General features: G+C 29.3%; 1 protein-coding gene across 2 annotated transcripts in view; it reads right to left on the minus strand.

The window, feature by feature from the left end:
- The window catches only part of MTA1-like (metastasis associated 1-like), a 297,677-nt gene that overhangs the window by 22,815 nt on the left and 250,120 nt on the right, over window positions 1–24,742 (minus strand). For both annotated transcript variants that reach the window (XM_075366552.1, XM_075366551.1), the window contains 7 exons: window positions 21,024–21,126; window positions 17,821–17,920; window positions 11,012–11,200; window positions 6,737–6,870; window positions 4,681–4,784; window positions 1,202–1,318; window positions 403–456 (listed from right to left, as the gene is read on the minus strand). In XM_075366552.1, coding sequence (XP_075222667.1) covers window positions 403–456; window positions 1,202–1,318; window positions 4,681–4,784; window positions 6,737–6,870; window positions 11,012–11,200; window positions 17,821–17,920; window positions 21,024–21,126 — 801 coding nt within the window. The remainder of the gene's footprint in view (window positions 1–402; window positions 457–1,201; window positions 1,319–4,680; window positions 4,785–6,736; window positions 6,871–11,011; window positions 11,201–17,820; window positions 17,921–21,023; window positions 21,127–24,742) is intronic.

Below are 24,742 nucleotides of genomic sequence, written 5' to 3' on the forward strand. Positions count from 1 at the left end.
AAGGGCATTTAAGACAAGAAAAAACTGAATCAATAATCAAACTTAACTCTTTTTTTATATAATTATTTTTAAGTATAAAGAACTAATTACACTATAACTCTTACCGCTGTGTGGCTTACAGAAAACACTATTACTTACAATAAACATAAATGTGTTAATTGTATACAAAATATCAATTTTAATGTCGCACAGCACATTAAAATAGATACGTGTACAGACATACTTTCCTAAGTTTTTAATTAGACTGTAGATTAAAATTGACAGCTTCTATGTCAGTAAAAAAATGTTGATGTTGGAATAAACCTCTGCTCTAATTTAATAAGTAATTGATAAATACAAGTTTATTTTATCAAAATATGTGTATTTATGAAATTATTAAATAACAATTAATATAACTCATACCTTCATCTGAAATGCTACCAGACTTCTTTTTTGTAACATCCATTTCATTATCACCTAAAAAGTAACATAAAAAAACATCATAAAAATCAATATAAATTAAAATAAGCAGAAATTAAAAAACATATAACATTAGCAATCACAACTGCAAGCAGGTTTTTATACAATAAGAAATTAAGAGAAAAATTAAATTTATTTTTTACTTTGAGATTTCATTGCCAGACGAAAACTAAATTATATTTTAGCACTTAGAACAACAATTGGCATTATATCACTATGTATTCCCATTACTTTCTTTCTGAAGTTGAATGGGTATATAACTAAAAAGGTGATTCAGAAATATTACAATTAAAATAATAATAAATTAGAAGTATAATAAAAGAAGTTATCCAATTTATCTGAGAATGATAAGCAGCAAAAATAAACACTTTTTTTGCAAGCAGAGTATATAAAATCTTAAAAGACCTTTTAATTAGATTTGAATCATAGTCTTGCAGCATTACAAAAAAGCTTCAACGATAGTATGTTGGTAACAATTCTACTGTAACAATCACTTATAGTAGTAGTACTACTACTACACTCAACAATTGTAAAATTGCAACTGAATCTAGAACTAAGTTTATAGCTGATTTATATATATATATATATATATTACAGTCACAACTTCCATAACTGTAATAGCAAAAATAATCATAAAAAATAAAAAAGCAAAGTAACACCATCACACACTACGACTAAAATAAAAATAAACAAAATCTTATCGATTTAAGTAACAAGTTATACATGTTAACACATTGCTTACCTATTCTAGTTGGTACCTTTAGACCACCATATTTTTTCCAATACTGCCAACAGTTTGAACAAAGTTTACACATCATATGACTCGGACCCCACGAATACCACTGGTTTGACATAGTAACTGTAAAATGAAAATAACAAAAAACTTTTTAAGAAAATTAATGCCTAAAGGCATTTCTCCTCATTAAGAAAAATGAAAACTGTTACCTAAAAAAGAAAAGAATTAACTCAAACAATTTTAAACATTGATTTACACTTGACTACCAGCTTTTAATTAATTATTAAGTACATTCAGTAATGACTTGAAACTTATTCTTAGTAAAGCTTTTGGTTATATTTTTAATTCTATTCTCTAATTATAATAAAATATAATGTCACTATTATATCTAAAATTGTATTTAAAGTGATTGACTGGTACAAAGATTCTGCATGAAGTACAATTCTAGGGCAAGTAGAGCTGCTCATCTCACAATCACCTTTAAAGGCCTGACTATTTTAACATCTTTCACTAGTGAAGCTATCTCAAGTTATTCCAGTATGTTGGCTGGGAAGTTATCCATTAAGTTACCAAAGGCATCTCATCAACCTAGATTTCTGAATCGATAAACTCTTCCATTAGAAAGTAGTGTACTCATACAACATTACTATTTGTGAGGAAAAACAAATAAAGTATTATGCTTCAAAAGTATTATGGAAAGTCTTTTAAGGATCAAAAGTGGTTTACTGAATTTTGTTGTGGTCGTACAAGTGATTCTAAGCATTCAGGACATCCAAAAGAGTCGAAAAAAAAGAGTCAAGAAATGATCACTAAAATCCATATCATACTGGAAGATCACAGTACAAAGATATGTGAGATTATTGAGATCATAAACATTTCAACTGAACGTGTATGGTGAATTTTACAAGAGTGATTGGGCATGCGGAAGCTATCGGCAAGATGGGTGCCGTGACTGCTGAAACCTGATAAGAAGCAGTGTCATGCGATGACTTGAAAGCAGCACAATGACCTATAACCAGCACGATCCAAATAAGTTTTTGCACCACTATGTTACCATTGATGAAACATGAATTCATTATTATACACTGAAAATAAAACAGCAGTCAAAAAATGTGGGCTGGGCGAAACAAACCCGCTCCAAAAAAGGCAAATGCTTCCATCAGCTGGTAAGGTCATGGCCACAGTTTTCTGGTGCACACATGGTACAATATTGATAGATTACTTACAAAAGGGAAAAACGATCCCTGTTGAGTATTATGCCTCATTATTATTACACAGAGACTATTGTTATTATTACAGAGATTTGATGTGGTACTGAAGAAAAAGTGAACTTATTTAGCGAGAAAAAAGTGCTTTTTCTCCACACAACAATCCACCAGCTCACTCACCTGTGATTTCAATTGCTGTATTAGCTAAATTGCATTATGAATTACTTCCTCATCCAACCAATTCTCCACAGATATAGTCCCTTCTGACTATATCTTTTTGTTTCCAAACCTAAAGAAGTGGCTTGGTAGAAAGAAATTTTCATTGAATGAGTAAGTTATTGCTAAAACGAATGAGTATTTTAGAGAGTTCAATAAATCATACTTTTTGGAAGGCATAAAAAAGTAAGAAAATTTTTGCAGCGAGTGCGCTGACCTAAAAGAGAATTATACTGAAAAACAAATTTAATTTTTTTTTTTTATAAAAATGTTTATTTTAAAGTCTGATTTCTCAAACCACCACGTTATGAGATTGTTATCTGTTGAAATTATGCTAAATCAAACAGATAAGTCTTTTCCAAATAGTCTAACATAAATACATATAAACAGTCTAGGTACAAATATACACAGAGTGAGCAAAATATACATAACATATATATATATATATATATGTTATGTATATATAACATAAGATATATAACAAATATATATAACAAAAGATATATAACATATATATATGTTATGTTATGTTATGTTATATATATGTTATGTATCTTTTGGCTCACTCTGTGTATATTATATAACATATAGATAGTCTAGATACAGAATATACAGAGTGAGCCAAAAGATATGCAACCCTAAATTCAAAAACATATTGCAGAGGGAAATTTAATTTTTTGTCAGCAGGAATGTGTGTTGTCAATTTCCCTCCTTTTTGATGATAGTGGTGAGTAAGAAGCTACGAGTGGACAAACATACGTTTATCCCACTCAATGTGAGTTCATTGTAGAAAGTTACTTTAAATAGTAGTCATTCTTAAAATGTCAGAAGGCTTTAGGGCAGCTGTTCCTGAATTGTGGATATCTAAGAAATCAATGATTATATGTGTAGTCACTCATTTTAGAGAAACCAGTAGTGTGGAATACAATCCAGCCGACCTACAGTTTTAAGTGATGCATTCTTAGAAAGTATCCACATATCTTTGCTATATTCACCAAGAAAGTTGATACGAAAACTGTGTCAACAAATCAGACTGTCTTATGGGAATGTTCACAGAGCCACAAAGAAGCTGTAACTCTATCTGTTTCGCATTGACATTATGCATGAGCTTTGAGAACCTGATAGAGGAAAAAGACTACATTACTGTCAATGTTTTTTTTTATTTTACTTACAGCAGTGTTTGGGTGTTGGATTATGTTTTCTACTCTGATGAAGCATGGTTTCACCTACGTGGTTACGTAAACAGCCAGAATGACAAACACTCAAGTTCAGAAAACCCTTACATTTTCCATGAGATTTTCCTGTTACATTCACTGAAGGTTAAAGTTATGTTTGCAATTTTGTGGAAAAGAACTGTAAGCCCAATCTTTTTCACGGAAACAGTAACAGCTGAACGTTACCAGGATATCATCATGCAATTCGTAACTGCACAGAACCACAGATATTTGGCAACAAGATTTTGCACCTGGTTAACACTGTATGTGATTGGTTGAATGAAATTCTCCTCAACCCCAGATGACAGGGCTTGTTTGACATGGCCTCCAAGTTTATCTGATCTGACCTCGTATAATTTTTCTTTGGGGGTTTATAAAGGATCAAGTATATGTGCTACTGTTACCAGCTGACCTACCCAACTTGAGATACAGGACTGAAGCAACTGTTACATCAATTACTCCAGACATGATTAAAGTATGGGATGAACTCTCCTATTGGCTGGATGTGTGTCGTGTGACAAATGGTGCTCACACTGAACAATTATAGGAAAAACTGTTTGAGTCTGAGTCTTTCAATTCATGTATAATTTATCACTGTAAGTAAAACTTAATAAACATAACTTTAAAACCCTGATATTCATTTTGAAACACACAGTATTTATTATTTAATAGGTAACAATATCCATATATAATATTACTATTTGTCAACAATTTTTAACAACATATTAACAAAACGTAACAATCAATAAATAACAGTATTAAAAACAAGCTACCAATTTATTCATTTAGGCTACATTCTTTCTTTGACAAATCAGAAAATAAAAAAACCCTAAACAAGAAAACTTACCATTACATGATTCACAACCCTTTCCACACAGTAATGTTTCACCATTACTATTTCCATTTACAATTCCTTTATTATTATTGATAACTGCTGGATTTGGTTTATTACTGAAAATGAAAAAACAAATCAAAATATTTCACAAATCTATATTTAATAAACTATCAACTGATTTTACAACTAACAATAAATACAAAAATAATTAATTTTCCTTTCTTTACAAAAAAAATACAATTAAAAAGGTTTACAGTTAAAATAAAATATGAGTAATTATCAGAGAATTATAATACAAACAAAAGGAAAAAAATACATGAGTATATCAAATGTTCCTGGACTGTACTGAGTTACTATAACTGCAGCAGAACTGATTAGAACACTGGAAGTCATTACTCCTAATTTTACTCTGCTGATTGGTGTTGTATTGTGGGCACATGCTTAGTCTAGTTACAACTTTATAATATTGTGTTAATACTCATCCAATGACTGATAAATTTGAACTGTGAGCCTCTAGAAAAGTTTTGGTGAAATTTAGTAAATTAACTACTGAGACTTTCAAGAGGCTTTTATAGAAAATTTGTTAAGTCAATAGGTTTTTAATAACATGCTCATTTTAAAGCCGGTAAAATATCACTTAAAGACAATGATCCATCTAGACAACCTTAACACCAAAAATGCAAAAAAAGGGAACAAAATAAATTGAATACATGGTATGAAGACTATTACTGAACCATCTACAAACTGTGTGACAAGGGTGGATCTGGTAGTGAAATCTACTCATTAATTTTATTGAAAATTTAATCACATGCCATGTTGCTGTGAAGTGTGTTTCTTGACTTGTTACTTTACAAAAGTAATGGTATGTTTATATGGCTGTGAGTTTTATGACATGGCTAACAATGATTCTACTTTCATCTCTAGGATCAGAAACGAACATGGAAATTGGATGTACAGTTAGTTTCCAAAGACAAGACAATCAATCATTGCAGTGGTAGAGTCCAGTCAGTGGTAGACAGCAAGAACAAAGAAGAAATGGCAGGTCAGAAGCATAACAAAGTGCATACTTATAATATTCTTTGACATCTATGGCATTATTCATAGAAAATTTGTTCCTGCCGATGTTTCAGTGAATTCTGACTTCTACTGTGATGTTTTTAAGATACCTGAAAGAAAATTTAAAGTGAAAAAGCCAAAGCTGTAGGAAAAATAAAATTGGTAGTTGCACTATGTTCCTGCATGTGCGCGCGCACACAGACACAAACACACACACACACACGCGCGCGCGCACAACTTCCCACAATGCAGCTTTTAATGAACAAAATGTAATTGTTTCACATCCAAAGTATTTTCTGGCTCTACCCCTCTGATTCTTTGCTTTGTTTCTTGAACTAAATTTGAAGCTACCACTTTGCCACTGTAGAAGACATAAAAACAGGCAGTGCTGGATGGCCTTCAGGAAAGGGATTTTACCCATGCTTTTGAGAGTAGAAGAGAATTAATGTGCATGCTATCAAAGAAATTATTTTTAAAAAGAAAAGATGAGCATTTGTAAAAAAAGTAAGCAAATTTATCCTTTTAGATTCTGGAAACTTTTTGAACCACCTCATACACATAAAAAAATTGTGTACATTGATAATAAATAAGTAACGCTAACTAAACTCATCTTCAACAGACACAATTCCAAACAAAAAAGAAACTTTTTAAATAAATTATTTAAAAAAATAACAAAAAGTAAATTAAAGAAAGTAATAAAATGGCAATGTTTTAAAAATTAAATTTTTTTCTACATGGTCACATCAAACAAGCTTTTCGTAAGAAAAAGATTTAAAATTTTATGACTCTATATCCCATTAACAGAAAAAAATTTGCTTTAAAAATAGTTCAAGAAGTATAAGAAAATGCAAAATATGAATAGGGGGGATATTTTTATTTTTTTTACAACTGAATCCTAAAAGCTGGGAGAGGATTAGAGAGCTAAGCTGGATTAGAGTTAGGGAATTTCAAATTTCATAAAAAATATTCCAATAAAAGTAAAAATGTGTTGATCTGAAAAATAATTACTTACTAATTAGGAATGTAGACTTGTTTTAATTTAGATTCTGCTTCAACTGCTTTTACCCTCTTCTGTTGAACATATCGATCTGTTGTTTTCCACATATAATAATATTCTATTATGTTTTTTAGAGTTTTCCATGGTAACTAGAAAAATAAAATGAAAGTTCACTGTATCATCAGTACAAACGCCTCAATAAAAGAAATAGTTATAATTGACAAGTTTATTCACTTATGTAATTTATTAAACATTTAAAATATTTATTAAAATACTGATTTATTTTCTTTTATACTGTGAATACTTTTTGTAAAATATACCTCACATTATCAGATAAAAAATCTGAAACTAGGTAATTAAACAAACATTATTATTTTTTGTGATTGGACCCTGTTGATCACACAAAGCTTTCATAATTCAATTTTCTGTGTTTCCAAGTGGCTTTCATTTTTCCTTCTTGAATTCTCTACCTTTCTTTTGTTCACTTGGTTCCTGGTCACTTCCAAATTTCTGCCTGTACTTTCCCATTTCTCAATTTTTTGTCTAAAATCTCTGACAAATTTATCTCAGGTTTTTCTACATCTTTTTTGACTTGGATCCAGGGGATGGATGGTTTTAGTTGTTCTACATAGGTCAGAATTTTGTGGGTGTACTCATTTGTTGTTGGGAGTCTGTGGATGTGCCTATAAATCTTCTTCTTCTTCTTCAGATGTCTGTTGGAAGATTGGATAAATTTTTGGTTATTTTCCAAAATTTTAATTTGCAGCCATCTTTTTCTCTAAAAATTTTAAAAAAAATAATAAATGTTAAAAATTAATTTTATATTAGCAGCATATTTTCTCAATCTATGTTATAAATATACAACAGTTTTGTTTTTAACGTTTAACTTATAAAAATTAATTAAATAATTTATCGCTTATTGCTTTCTTTTTTCTTTGGAGTCAATATTAAGTACTTTCATACAGACCTCTGCTTCTTCAGAACATTTTTTTTTTTTACTGAAACAAATTAATAAAATTACAATTAAAATTGTAATTGCAGAGATAGATGTTTACTCAGTGATTTAAACAAAACATCAAACCATAGAATTTCAAAATTTATTAATATTTTTTATTACATTGTTACGATAAACAAAAATCCATTTTGAATCACAGAAATGTATGAAGTACTCAATCAAGACACAAAAAAAGAGTAAGCCTGTTTGTAAATTGTTTTTGTTTTAAAAAACATGCTTAAAGAGCATTTATTCTCTGTTATTTTAAAGATTAAATTTTAAACTTCTATAACTTTCTTTGATGTACTAAATTGTTATCTGATGAAGTAAAAATGCTACAGAACTAAAGGAAGATAAGACCGTGATATAGAATTTTATCTAAATTTGAACCATATCAATTGATCATACCATTAAATCCCTAATAGGCCAAAGGTAAAAGAAGTTTAATTGATGATTAAAAAAGTTTAACACAACCAAATCAGGTTAAATATGTCAATAAACAAAATAAGATTATAAAGTTTAATTATTTTTAACCAAACTAAAAATTTTATAATTTTCAATTTCAATTTAAAAGAGTTCAACAAAAGGCAATTGTAAAAATGTTCTTGCTGTTAAAGAAGTGACAAAAAAAGAGTAAAGAAAGAAGAAATAAATGAATATAATTGCTTTTTACTTCCTTGTATGAGTTAAAGGAAGTATTGTGATTGCGAAAAATGTTTGTTTTCAGATTTCAATGGAAATATCCATTTTAACCATCCCAGAATCCATTTTGATTAGTTTTGGCATGACGTCTTACATATGTATGTACGCATGAATCTTGCATAACTCAAAAACGATTAGCCATAAGATGTTGAAATTTTGGATTAAGAATTGTTGTAACATCTAGTTGTACACCTCCCCTTTTGATTGCAATCGACTGAACCAAAAGTGTCCAAAAAAAAGGCCAAAATCCAAAAATCTGGATTTTGGACTTTTTCTTAACTGCAGTAATAATCTTTCATTGAGAACTTATATCGAGAGTGATAAGCTTTACAATGATATATTAAAAGTGGTACTAATTTTCATTAGTTCCAGAGTTACAGCTAAATAAAATTTTAATTAATAAAATATTTGGATCTTACAGGGGGAAGGCACATCAATCAATTCAAATCAGACTTCATCTTCTTTTTGTAACTTTTTTTTTTATAATTTAAATATATAGATTTATCAATAATTATTAACTTCTGATTATAAAAAGTTTTACGATAAATAATAATTCAATAACAACAATAAAAAAAAATTGACAAAATATCAGAAGTTATTAATGAAATAAAATTTTATGTACTTTACATTTAAAAAAAAAGTGTATATGTAATTTAATAGGCATTCAAGGAAGTCATATGACTTCCTTGAATGCCTATTAAATGTGGTGTCCACATCAGATTTTTTATGAGTAGAAGAATATTTCATATGAGCCCATTTTTCTAAGTGGCAGAAAAATGATATTTTCAAATTTGTAATGATCAATACTATAAAAAAATTTTTGAAACTAATGTTAAAAGATTTATTTTTAATCAATAAGTTTGCTATCTCTTCATGGTTAATGACCTGTTTGGTAGAATATGTTTAGAATTCATCATGTGTAAGGAGGGGAAGTGGAATTTTTTTATCACTACCTTGTAATAATTACTGTTGCCAATCTAATAAGATTGTGTTCCGGCACATTAGTTAAGGTAACAGTTTATTATACCCTAAGTTACAATACTGTCAACCATTAAAATTCTAATGTCTGATAATCTAAAAAAAGGAATTTTTATAAAAATTTCATCTTCATACAACATTTTTCATAACAAATTAAAACTCCTAAAAACTGTTTTGAATAAAAGTAAATTTAAAATGATTATAATATTTATAACATGTATGTGTATTTAAATATAATAAACTCAAAATTTTAGTTGTTTATTTTTCCTAAAATTTAGTCTCAACGTTACAGTTCTACTTTGAGAAATTTTATAAGTTTATTTTCATCTGTGCAAAAAGATAAAAAGAAAGAGAGGAATTATAAATATAATGTCAGTCTAATATGAAAATGGAAATTTTATAGTATATAAAAAATGCCATGCCTGACTGGAATACGATCCTGGGACCTCCGAATAAAAGGCTGAGAAGCTACCACTATGCCACGGAGATCCGCAGTTTAAACATAACCTAATGCCATAAGCACAATTAGATAAAAATTAAGATTTCATTATAGCTTACAAAAACGTAGGACAAAATGGAGACTGACATGATTGCAAGGGACCTGCCTCTCATATGGGCAGGTCTTTCTCATATGATGATGATTTTTCATGGTTTGTAAGAATCTTGAATAAAAATTATATAAAGCAAGTCAAATTATAAATGATTTTGTTTGGCAAACCAATTTCATTATTACTAAATTTATATAACTCATCAAGCATGTAAAACGCTTGAGATAGTATTTGAATTCTTGCAATCTATTTTTCAGAGGTATATTGTCACAATAAACTTGCAAATATGAAAAAATACTTAAACATAAATTTTTAATACATATTCTTCATTGGGTTTATACTACATAAGTATTAGATAAAACCCAAAATACTGAAACATTTAAACTTTATTTTATCTTTAATAGACTGAGCTCAGAAAATTTAGGAATTAGGAAATGATTGAAGATTTACATCATAACTTATAAGTTACAAAATGAAACTTACGACACAACAATATTTTTAAATTTTGAGACAATTTTTTTAATACAAAAAAGAAAAGTTATTTTTGCAGTTTGACTAATATACGTTTTTTTTATGTGTCATTATACAATCATCATGAAGGAAAAAAAATATATTTTTGGATTATCAACAATCAAATCATAAATGGGTGGTAAAAAAAAAAGGTTTTTTCTAATTTATAGAGTTGGTTATCAGACCGTTCAGAAAATAGACAAAATGGATACCATGTAATGATACCAATGGAGGAGAAGAAAAGTTTCAGATGTACTCAGAATTCATCTTCTAATACTCAATAACCTAGAACAAGTTGCAGAAGTGTTATTTATGCGATTAGTAAAGTAAGGATCAATTATTGTCACTCACAACAACAGTCTAAATATATTATTATAAAACAATTTTTTTTAGAAAATTCCTAATGCTGGATCTTCTGAAAAAATTTTTAGTCAGCAAGTTATGTTAGAATAACCACTTTTCTTCAACATCATATAATCAATTTATTACTACTATCTTAAGCAAAAAAAGGTTCCTGACTAAATTAAGTATATTAATTAGTTAAATAAAAAGACTTACAAAATCTTGTCGAATATCATTGAAATCCTTGCCATATTTTTCTAATGCTTCTTCAAATAGGTTTGCTTCAGATGCCGACCACTCTTCCATCTCATCACGACAAAGAACTGGACCTGTCGATGGCACCAGAGAGCTGATTGCATCTGATAATTCATAACTGTGTTTATGAAGAGTGTCCATTGCATGAAACTGGAAAGTTAACAAGTACAATAAAATTTCAAACGCCACTGTAAATAAATATATAAATATAAATAATGTAAAATTATGTAGATTTAAGGCTAATGTAATTAACTATGATACAAAAATAAATATAACCATCATGAGGTCTGCATGTATTTCAACTCTGTAATTGAACATTCCTCCTCTATGAATCATGAGACCTTGCCGTTGGTGAGGGGGCTTGAGTGCTCAGGGATACAGAGTAGCTGGACCGAAGGTGCAACCATATCGGAGAGGTATCTGTTGAGAGCCAGACTAAGGAATGATTCCTGAAAGAGGGCAGCAGCTCTTTCAGTAGTTGTTAGGGGCGTGAGTCAGGACGACTTAAACGGCCATATCAACATCACTTAGTCCTCTGAGTACTGCGCAGCTGAAAGCAATGGAAAACTACAGCTGCTTTTTTTCCAAGAAAATGAGGCTCTCTGCATTTTCACATAGCAATAATGGAGGCGCCTTCCTTGGTAAAATATTCCGGAGGTAAAATAGTCCCCCGTTCGGATCTCCGGGTGGGAACTACTAAGGAAGGGGTCACCAGAAAATTAAAAAATAACATTCTACGAGTCGGAGCGTGGAATGTTAGAAGCTTAAAAAAGGTTGGTAGGCTAGAAAATTTAAAAAGGGAAATGGGTAGGACAAATGTGGATATAGTAGGAATTAGTGAGGTTCGGTGGGAAGAGGAAGGCGACTTTTGGTCAGGTGATTTTAGAGTAATTAACTCAGCGTTAAATAATGGGCAGGCAGGATTAGGTTTCGTGATGAACAAGAAGATAGGGAGGAGAGTGGAGTATTTCAAAACGCATAGCGATAGAATCATTGTAATAAGGATAAAATCAAAACCTAAACCGACAACGATTGTTAATGTCTATATGCCTACAAGCGCCCATGATGATGATGAGGTAGAGTGTGTATACGAAGAGATTGATGAAGCAATTAAACACGTAAAGGAAATGAAAATTTAATAATAGTTGGAGATTGGAATGTTTAGAATGATTTAATGATTTAGAATGATTTAATGTTTAGAATGTTGAATGATTAGAATGAGATTGGAAAGCATTGGAGAAGGCAAGGAAGGAAATATAGTGGGTGAATACGGGCTGGGCAAAAGTAATGAAAGAGGGGACAGACTTATAGAGTTTTGCATAGAAGAATATACACTTGGAAAAAGCCAGGCGATACTGCAAGATACCAGATAGATTATATCATGGTTAAGCAAAGATTTAGAAATCAACTCGTTGACTGCAAAACTTACCCTGGAGCAGACATTGATAGCGACCATAATTTGGTGATAATGAAATGTAGATTGGGGTTTAAAAACCTGAAGAAAAGGTGTCAGATGAATCGGTGGAATTTAGAGAAGCTTGAGGAAGAGGACGTAAAGAAGATTTTTGAGGAGGACATCGCAAGAGGTCTGAGTAAAAAAGATAAGGTAGAAAATGTAGAAGAAGAATGGGAGAATGTTAAAAAGGAAATTCTTAAATCAGCAGAAGTAAACTTAGGCGGAATAAAGAGAACTGGTAGAAAACCTTGGGTTTCAGACGATATATTGCAGCTGATGGATGAACGTAGAAAATATAAGAATGCTAGTGATGAAGAAAGTAAAAGGAACTATCGGCAATTAAGAAATGCTATAAACAGGAAGTGCAAACTGGTGAAAGAAGAGTGGATTAAAGAAAAGTGTTCAGAAGTGGAAAGAGAAATGAACATTGGTAAAATAGACGGAGCATACAGGAAAGTTAAGGAAAATTTTGGGGTACATAAATTAAAATGTAATAATGTGTTAAACAAAGATGGTACACCAATATATAATACGAACGGTAAAGTCGATAGATGGGTGGAATATATTGAAGAGTTATACGGAGGAAATGAATTAGAAAATGGTGTTATAGAGGAAGAAGAGGAAGTTGAGGAGGATGAAATGGGAGAAACAATGCTGAGATCTGAATTTAAGAGAGCATTAAAAGATTTAAATGGCAGAAAGGCTCCTGGAATAGACGGAATACCTGTAGAATTACTGCGCAGTGCAGGTGAGGAAGCGATTGATAGATTATACAAACTGGTGTGTAATATTTATGAAAATGGGGAATTTCCATCAGACTTCAAAAAAAGTGTTATAGTTATGATACCAAAGAAAGCAGGGGCAGATAAATGTGAAGAATACAGAACAATTAGTTTAACTAGTCATGCATCAAAAATCTTAACTAGAATTTTAAACAGAAGAATTGAGAGGAGAGTGGAAGAAGTGTTAGGAGAAGACCAATTTGGTTTCAGGAAAAGTATAGGGACAAGGGAAGCAATTTTAGGCCTCAGATTAATAGTAGAAGGAAGATTAAAGAAAAACAAACCAACATACTTGGCGTTTATAGACCTAGAAAAGGCTTTTGATAACGTAGACTGGAATAAAATGTTCAGCATTTTAAAAAAATTAGGGTTCAAATACAGAGATAGAAGAACAATTGCTAACATGTACAGGAACCAAACAGCAACAATAACAATTGAAGAACATAAGAAAGAAGCCCTAATAAGAAAGGGAGTCCGACAAGGATGTTCCCTATCGCCGTTACTTTTTAATCTTTACATGGAACTAGCAGTTAATGATGTTAAAGAACAATTTAGATTCGGAGTAACAGTACAAGGTGAAAAGATAAAGATGCTACGATTTGCTGATGATATAGTAATTCTAGCCGAGAGTAAAAAGGATTTAGAAGAAACAATGAACGGCATAGATGAAGTCCTATGCAAAAACTATCGCATGAAAATAAACAAGAACAAAACAAAAGTAATGAAATGTAGTAGAAATAACAAAGATGGACCACTGAATGTGAAAATAGGAGGAGAAAAGATTATGGAGGTAGAAGAATTTTGTTATTTGGGAAGTAAAATTACTAAAGATGGACGAAGCAGGAGCGATATAAAATGCCGAATAGCACAAGCTAAACGAGCCTTCAGTAAGAAATATAATTTGTTTACATCAAAAATGAATTTAAATGTCAGGAAAAGATTTTTGGAAGTGTATGTTTGGAGTGTCGCTTTATATGGAAGTGAAACTTGGACAATCGGAGTATCTGAGAAGAAAAGATTAGAAGCTTTTGAAATGTGGTGCTATAGGAGAATGTTAAAAATCAGATGGGTGGATAAAGTGACAAATGAAGAGGTATTGCGGCAAATAGATGAAGAAAGTAGAATTTGGAAAAATATAGTTAAAAGAAGAGACAGACTTATAGGCCACATACTAAGGCATCCTGGAATAGTCGCTTTAATATTGGAAGGACAGGTAGAAGGGAAAAATTGTGTAGGCAGGCCACGTTTGGAGTATGTAAAACAAATTGTTGGGGATGTAGGATGTAGAGGGTATACTGAAATGAAACGACTAGCACTAGATAGGGAATCTTGGAGAGCTGCATCAAACCAGTCAAATGACTGAAGACAAAAAAAAAAAAAAAAAAAATTGAACATTGAATTAAACTATTGTGATGATAAATTTGACATATAAGCTTAAATGCTCCGTATAGTTTACAGAAATGAAATTTACTTAGTTTTCAGTGATAAACAGAAAAACCAATTATAAACAGTACACACTTAGTACACTTATAAACAGAAAAACCAATTTCATAAAATAATGTGGTTATAAAAAATTATTCATCTACATAGATTTGCCTTTCATTAAAATATTATTAACAAACTGGGAAAGACAACTATACATGTGACATGAGTTTGTTCAGAGCTACATATCTGCATGTTTTATGGCAATTTTTTTTTTAAGCCTAGCTGTTCAATCATGCACAGCTTGTGTAGTTCATTATACATGTGGCAGTGCAGTGCAACTAAATTTTTAATAATTTCCTGGCATCACAGCTCTAGGGCAATGCTGCAAGAAGTATGATAGTCAGTCAAAGAATGGAATATGAGTTTTTTCATTTCTCAACATTGCATGACCAAGGACCCAAAAAACAAAACAAAAAAAATTAATATTCATACATATGTTCATACGTGTGTTGACAAATTTGAAGATGAATAACTTTTGGCTGGAAAAACCAATTTTGATGAAATTTGGGACAGACTTGTGTATATGGGGCAATTGTTTGGTAAAATTTTGGAGTCAATATCTTCGGTGGGGTAAAATGTTTTTTAAGGGTAAATTTTTCAAAATTTTGGAAAAATAACCCCACTCAATATTAAGCTCAGTACATGTGTCCATGTTTATCTAACCATTTTTAAAAAACGTTTTGCCTGAAAATCCCTCCCCTTCCCCAAAAATAAAAAAAATTATCTTTTTATTGATGAAATATTTTTTAACCAAAATTTTCTTAATGTATTTCTAGGCATAGTAGTAGTGTAAGTGATAAAAAAAAATACTTTGGGTGCAATATGGGGTGGGAAAGCTGATAAAAATTTCAAAATATTATTTTTTTTATTTTTTAAACTTTTAACTTTCTTCATGTATCATTATTTTTCCACTATATAAGAATAAGTAACCAATGTGGTTATAACAAAGTTGTAAAGTATTACAACTTTGTTGTCAGCTTTCTACAGGTAAATCTACATTGTTTTTTAAGTTGTATTATTATTATATTGTAAATAATATAAGCATTATTTCTAGGTATTTTAGATTGTCTAAAAATGAGGTAAATCAATTAACCTAAAGACCACTGAGTGCTTTTATAATTTTAATTATAAATCAATAAACAATCAATATTTTATAATGATTAATACCTTGCACAATTATTATTTTATTACAACATAATAATTATCTCATTACTGACTGTATACTATTATATACACAGCCAATAAAAAACTTTATAATAAATATATACTAAATATATAATACTGCAGCCGTACAATAATCTAAAACGATATAATAAATACTGACGAATACTATTTAGATAAATGGAAAACGTTGTCAAAGGTGAACATTGTTGAGTAATTATTTTAAAATTATTTATTTTAATATTTGACACAGATAAAGTTAAAAAAATTAGACATATATATGATGAAAGAGATACCTTGAAAATTTGCTCTTAATAGAAAAAATGAATTAATAAGGTAAGAAGGTCATCTTTTACTCTATGCTTAGATTATTCATTAATTTAATATTATTAAATTATAAGCAAAGATATTCATAATAGGCATATTTAATAACATAACGCATACATATTTGTATGGAGACACACAAATATTTGTTAATACTTTATTAAACATGCTGTTGTATTATAATATTAAAGAAAATAAGTAATATCAAGTGAATCCATTAAAATAAAAATATGAAGTAAAAATTTGTCATCTTAAATTTTTAATATGAAAAACATTAAAACGGTAAATAAATGAGTAAGAACAATTTTTAATAGTTAAACCAGTAACAGTTAGAATTTCAATTTTTATAATGTAACAAGTCACATGATGGACAAATTATGGATTAATTAATAAATCCACAAATATTCAGAATAAGTTTCCTTTATTTACAAATTAAAATATTTCAGTAATTCATTTTACATAGTGTCAAAATACTCATATTTTATTAAAATAAACTGACTCTACAAATAAGCAATCACCAGAGTAACTGTACTACAACTGAGTGTCTCTTTGTTACATTGTATGAGTTACATTTATGAACAATTTAATTGCAATATGAATATTTAATTAGTTTTCAACAAATTCTTTACAAGGAGATGACAGTCAACAAAAACTGAGGTGTGTGCAGTAATGGTAGGAGAATAAAGAGTGTAAGAGAAACAAAGAGCAAGAAAGACAAAAGTTTTCCTCCATGAATGTAAGAGGAGTGATGACAATCTATATTAGGATAGTTACTCTAGTATTTTTTCTTTATTTATTTTCTTTTTATAAATTACTAAACATATTAAAAAAAAAAAAATACAGAAAATATGACTAATTTTAACTGTTTTCAGATGTACCACTTTTTTCATACAACTATCATAATTTTAAATAAACCATCTACATTAAAAAAAAAAGGTTTAATTCACTTTGTTTAACATTAAACAAATTTCATGTCAAATATTAAACTAAAATTTCAAGCTCTCATTCAAAATATCCAATAATTATCCAAAGAAAGGACATAGATTGAATAAAAATCCATCTCATCAAAAATAAAATTTCCCAATAGAAGAATAGTTATACCAAAAAGTAGTTTTTTCATCCTTTTATTAAAAAATAAGTTTAAAACCATTAAATTTATTTAATGAAGGATGTAACTGTTATCTAACTGAAAACTGCATTTCACATAAACATATAGAGTATTTTATTACAATCTTAAACTCAGTGAGAAAATGATACGGTATCTAAAAATGAGCTGATTAATAAAAAAAAGAAGTATACAATAAATTAATTGTAAATCATTTATGTATACATAATTGTATGCTTAAAAAATTTAAACCAAACAGTAGCTCTTGATTTAAATCACAGATTAATCAGACACATTCCTAAAATATGATCCTTTTTTGCAACTTAATGGCATTTACACAAGACTTAAATTTATTAACATTTTCTAAATTTTCCAAACTTCAACTGAATTACATTAATCTATTACAGAAGTGATACTTTTATAAATAATATTCCTGGAATATTTTCATAATACTAACTAATGTAATATCACGTGAAGCAGCTGCAGCACTCATATGTAAACTAGGTTGTTTCACCGAACTCGAACAATCTAATGCCCTAGCAAACGTTCCCACAGATCTGAAAAAATATTAAGTTAAATAAAAATAAAATTTATAACATTTTATAAAAATAACAAACACAAATTACAACTGAAAATAGAAAATTAATCTCTTGAAAAATAATAGATTTAACTACATAAATAATATAATTATATTTAAATAAGTGCTAGAACAGTGAGTTCAAAATTATGTGATATTTTTACTTATTATGTGAAACTCTTAAGTTATGAGAAGACAAACTAAAAAATATGTTACTGGATAAAAGCAAATTGCTGGATAGAAATTCTGAGAAAACGCACAAATGAACAAGGTATGATACAAAAAATACAAGGAATTTTTTATTTCCAAGGCTGTGTAAGTCCAATTGTCACAATTTTCTTTCTGTAGGCACACTTGTTCTTAACGTATGTTTACATTGGTAGCCATAATGAATGCTTAGTTTATAGTTGGCTGTCAAAAAGATTACATGTGTTTTGGTATAGTCAGTGATTTTTAATTTGTGGGAAAAATAGAACAAAGAATTTGCATTAAATTTTGCTTTAAGAATGGAATAAAGTGCAGCACCACAATGGAATGTTGCTTTTGGCGATTCTAATACGAATAAAACAAATGATTCCAAGAGGACTGTGAAGACGAAGATGATCAGTGCCCTAGATGTTCCAGCACATCAACAAATGATTACAACATTGTAAAGTGAACAAAATGATTATAGAAAATAGCCGAATAACTATCAGAGTCAATAAGGATTACTACCTAGAAGTTCTGTGCTTTTTGTGTGAAGCAATCCAAAGAAAACGCCCAACTTTGTGGTGAAATAATTCATGGCAATTGTACCACGATAAAGTACCTACTAACATTTCACTGCTTGTTTGTGAATTTTTAGAATAAAATACACCATTATGATGTTCAGCCTCTGTATTCACTAGACATCGCCCCCTGTGACTTCTTTCTATTCCCAAGCTGAAAAGAAAGTGTTGGCAGTTCATCGTAAATAATGAACTGCCAACACTGACGAAATAAAGAGAGAATCACAAAAGGAGCTAAACACCATAACAGAAATTGCATTCCAGAGGTGCTTCGAAGATTGGAAAAATCCATGGTACAAATGTATTGTATCTGAAAAGAAGTACTATGAAGGTAACCAAATCAATATTGATGAATAAATAAAGATTTTTTTGGGAAACACTAAAATTCCACATAATTTTTTATTAAACTTCATAAACAATTTATCATTCATAGTAAACTGTAATTTTTCATTGATGTTAATTACTAATATTGAACAATCATAGACATATATATATAATAAATCTATCAATAAATAGTAATTTATTTAAACTGCAAACTTGGCCTTTTGAAAAGTAAATACTAAGCAATGAAATAAAGTATTCCAACTAGGATTTTATACTAAAATTGTCTCTGCTATAGATTTTTTTTTTATTCATAGTCTTTGGACATCTAGTGTAACTTTCTTCAATCAGAGCTTGTCAGCAACTGCATCCTTGTTTGGCCTGGAGCACTAGATAAATATATATTTTTAATTAGAAACCAATGAAAAAATTATGGCTGAAAGGCAATACCGAGAAACCAGAAGTGATAAAACTATAACTGATTAGATCAGACATTAAATTGACAACCTTCTGCAAAAGAAAACAGCTCTAATACTGTGTGTCACCCCAACACTCACACATCACAGTTGGAACAGACCTTAGTTGTATAATTAGCTTTGCTAAGAGAGCTATTCGTCTGTTTCACAAAAAAAGATAATAATTGGAATCAACTGAAAAATAAAAAAATGTTACAGATATACATAGTACAATACTTCACAATTTTCTAATCTCATGAAATAAGATTAGGAAGCTGATGAAAATCATTTAAGTACAATCAAAATTTACTTTAAATCAAATGATACACTTTATGAAAACCTAATAAAATAATAAATAACTTAATAGTTATCAGTCAACTACCGATTATCTGTGATAATAAGTGAGAAGATCACAGATAATCCAAAATCATAGCAAAATCACAATGATCCAAAAATAATATTTAAAACAGTAATATGCGTTAAAGTGATCTAATACTGTACTGAATTTTATGCACCATTATATTAATGTATAATGGTAAGTAATAAAATATAATAAAATAAAATACAGAACACTACACTACACTAATATGTACCTGGTAAAAGTTTATTCAAAATACATGTAACATATGACAAATTTGCACTATCACTAATACTGTATGCAAATAGATTGTACACACAGTAGTGTATGTACTACGTAATGCTTTAATAAACTTATTAAAACTACAGTAGCTAACAAAAAAAAATACACAGACATTAAAAAATTAAATAAATTATGCACTTTACTCTTTCAGATTTTTAAAAAAATAAGACGTAATTGATTGTTGTTTTAGTGACTGAAAACACCTTATTTAATTGAACTTTGTAATGTGCATAGCATAATAATATAGTACAATGAAATGTTGTCCTATCATATCCACAATGAACTATAGTAATAGTATCCCCTACTGAACTAGTTTATACTGCATAGTTTCGCATGATCATTAAACTCATTAATCTGATTAATTAAATCATAAATCACTAATAAATCAGAAAAAAATCCCTTCATGAAATTATTTAATAGTCTGTGTAACAGAAAATCAAAATAAAGAACAAGAAGTTTAAAATGTAATCTTACTGTTGCTGCAACAAAAAATAAATCCTCTACAAATAAACAGTCAACTTACTATTTAACTAAAAACTAATCTATAACATGTAAGATGACTCACAGCTGGAATTATTTTCTGGTATATTTTACTAATAATGGGTTGGAAAAACAGATTTGATAGTGTATATCTAGTTTAAAAACAAACTTGTACATATTTATATTAGAATGTATCCTGAATAATAACAATATTTACATAACGTAATTTCCTGCCAAAAGATTCTATAAACTCAGTGACTCATAGGACATTTACTTCCTCTTAAACTTTATAAGTGAATATAAAATAACTAAATTATTAAATACAGCATCATGAAGTACAGTTTGTGTGCACACGCTGGTATAATCTGATACATCTTTTAATAATAATAATAATAATAATTATAAAAAATTATTTTTTACCTAGATATAACTAAAAATTGGTCTATTTGTCTATCTGTTAGATGGTGCCCAGGTGTCCACACTAGTGTTTCTAGTTGTTCAGAATTTCTAGTATCAGTTTCATCTGAAACAATAAAAACCTTAATTATTACTCTTTATGATTAACATTATCATAAGAAATTAACTGCTTTAATCAACATTTTACCAATAAATATTTTTAATGAATCAACCACACTATACAGAAGAAATGTCAATTCTAATTTGGCTACTTAAAGCAAAACACAAAAGTTTATATATATATATATATATATATATATATATTCACACATACACCTTTTATTTTTTTTTGGAAATTCAAATAATTCAATAACATATTGACCAAAATTAAACAAAATTTATTATCATTCATTTCATCAAGAGAACTGAAATCCAAAACTACAATGTTTTGCTACCCCTAACTCGATAACAAAGCATTTTTGGAATGCATTTGTATAAATCTTTTTCCTTATTTCAAGATCTGGAATCAGTTACCAAATTATTTCCCTTTACTTCCGAATTGTGCTGTATATATATTAGTGATAATGCCCAATCTACTGAATGGATAAATTCTTTTATACATAAAATGAAGTATACACACAACTATTTGGATAAATAAGAAACATTTTCCAGGAAAGTGAAATCTTCTTAAATTAAGAAAGAGACAAAATGCATACACATTCAAATTTTAAAGAAAATAATTAATTATACTGCATTAATAATAGGAAAGACCTATCTGGGCAATAGTAGTAAACCTTTAGCAAGCACAAATTAAAAACAAAACAATAAAATCAAAACTGTAGATCTTTGGTACAAGGAGTGTGGCATATGCGAGCATACAAATTGTAAAACACAATATCAAGTTGTGTAAATTAATTAACAAACTCAGGACATTTCTAGGTTGAGGTTTATGTTTATCTGTTTTGTTTCTGTAAATATAAGGAAAATAGACATATATGTATATATTAAATAATTTTCAGAGTATATTACCTCCAGGAAACTTTATTAATAAATAATAAACTAATAAAAAAATAATAAAAATTGTAAATGATATTCAAAATAAGAAAAAAATTAGGAACTATGCTGTATTCATAATTCAGAGAAGAGAATTATTAATAAATGGTGATCTGTACATTAAGAGAAGATGGAATTAACAATTATGTAGGATTACTGTATTTCATTTCAGACTCATTCTAAATTTACCATTTGCTGACCATAGTTTTAGGAAATTATTATTTTTTTTACCAATTTAATGTGTACTTTCAATAAAAACATTATCACAGACAAGTATCATCACACTATAAATAATTTATAATTTTGCTTAAAAATAGATTCAATGATTCATTGATTTCAGTTGGTTTAATAAAAAGAAATATATTAAGATAATCAAATTGATGAATTTACCATTAAAGGCAAAATACACAGATAACAGTTTAAATTGTTCAAAAATATAGGGTATATGTTATACCCTATATATCTTATAATAACCTTATTTTAGTTATATCTTATTTTTGTAACCTTATAATTCATTCCACACTTTTTTTTAATAAGAATAGAAAATTACTATGTAGTTAAAAGTCTAGAATTAGGGAATAGGTTAGCCAAATGCTATGTATGGACTGTATTGTGTGAAAGTGAAACATGGACGATGAAGAGGAAGGGACTTAGATTGAACCTTTTGAGATATGGATATGGAGAAGGAGGTTGAAAATAAGATGGACAGAAAAAGTGAGGAATGAAGAAGTAATGAACAGGATTAAAGAAGAGCTCTTACACGGGTAGTACACAAAACAAAAAGAAACTGGTTAGGACATTAGGTTAGAGGGGGTGGAATCTTGGGAAATGTACTGTAAGTGTCAGAAGTAAAAAGGAAATGAGGAAGAGAAAGAAATAAGATTGGAAACTACAAGGCAACAAAGAAATAAAATGAGACAGCAGTGGATCTGCCACCAGGCAGAACATAAGTTAATAACACTGTTAAACATAATTTCTGTTTCCTAACATACGATACATTATTTTATCAGTTTTTTGATGCTGAAAATGAATATGAACTTAGAATCTTTCTATCACCCACCATTTTTGAAAAATTTTTTAATTTTAATTACAGGATTTTTTTTCATTTTTTAATGTAGACTTAGCATTTTAAGCTCCTATACTGTATTTTGTTAGATCATTTTTTTATTGTTTAATTTTGTTAACATAATTTGTAAACTATAAATAAACAATACTAGACAAAGAATTAATATCATAGTCACATATTCTGACATCATATCTAATACTGAAGAATGAGCCTTCATGGACAAAATTAATCATGTTTGTGCAGGTAGCACATGTAGCTGAAAACATAGGTGTGTTGTTTGTATTAAGCACTGGATTTAGGAGTGAATTAATTTTGTTCAGTCTTATTGTTGTCTTAAGTTTATTAACAGTTTAGTGTCATAATGCCTCGAAATTGCGTAAATGATATGGATATATTTATTATGTATATGGTGAGTTTACTGTAAAATCAAGTAGAAAAACATTACACCTTTAATTAAAAAAGCATATCATTTGTACTTTCAGTGTAAAATTGGTGACCAGGATAAGACGTGTGCTCCTCATTAATTGTTCTGTGGCTGAAGAGGATCAGCCAAGAGGAAGGCTGAAAGGAACACGAAGGCTTTGCCATTTGGTGTACCTATGGTTTGGCATGAACCAAAGGATCATGTAACCGATTGTTACTTTTGTTTAATAAATGTGTCTGGAATTTCTAAAAAGTAAACATACTGTAAAATATCCTTCATTGCAATCTGCAATCAGATCCGTACCTCAGAGTGAAATTATTCCAGTTCCTGAGCCACCACCACATGTGAATGTATGTTTCAAAAGCAGCGATGAAGAATCAGGCAGTAGTAAAGAAGATGACAATGATTTTGATTTATCTTCCAATAAGTCACATCTTATATCACAAACTGAATTAAATGACTTGGTTACGGTTTTAAATTTATCAAAAAATCAAACTGAACTGTTACGATCAAGACTGCAAGGTTGGAATTTACTTCAAAAAAATACAAAAATTTCAGGCTTTCAAAGTTGACAAAAAGAACTTTCTCAGTACTTTATTGATGAAAATAATTTGGTTTATTGTACAAATACTGACGAGCTCGAGCTCATGTTGCAATCAGGACAAGTCTATAAACCTGAGGACTGGCGCCTATTCATAGATTCATCCAAGTATAGTTTAAAAGTGGTTCTACTACACAACAGTAACAAATATCCTTCAATTCCAATCGCTTATGGTATTAATTTGAAAGAGACATATGATGTGATGAACAACGTTCTTGAAAAATAAATTATAAAAACATAGCTGGAACATACGTGGTGATTTGAAAGTTGAAGCTATTTTGTTAGGCATGCAGTTAAGCTATACTAAGTGCATGTGTTTTCTATGCGAATGGGACAGCCAAGCTAGGGATAAACATTATGTTACCAAAGAGTGGAAGAAACGAGACAACTTAACTCAAAATGGGGGAAAAATATTATTCATGAACCCTTAGTTGAACCCAAAAAAAAATATTTTTACCCCCTCACCATATCAAACTAGAACTAATGAAAAATTTTGTAAAAGCAATGAATTAGGATAGTCCCGGATTTCTGTACATCAGGCACAAACTTCCAAATGTAAGCAAAGGAAAAATTAAAGAAGGAATATTTGTTGATCCTCA

The sequence above is a fragment of the Lycorma delicatula genome, chromosome 5 (assembly GCF_047948215.1).
Source record: "Lycorma delicatula isolate Av1 chromosome 5, ASM4794821v1, whole genome shotgun sequence".
Lineage (NCBI taxonomy): Eukaryota > Metazoa > Arthropoda > Insecta > Hemiptera > Fulgoridae > Lycorma > Lycorma delicatula.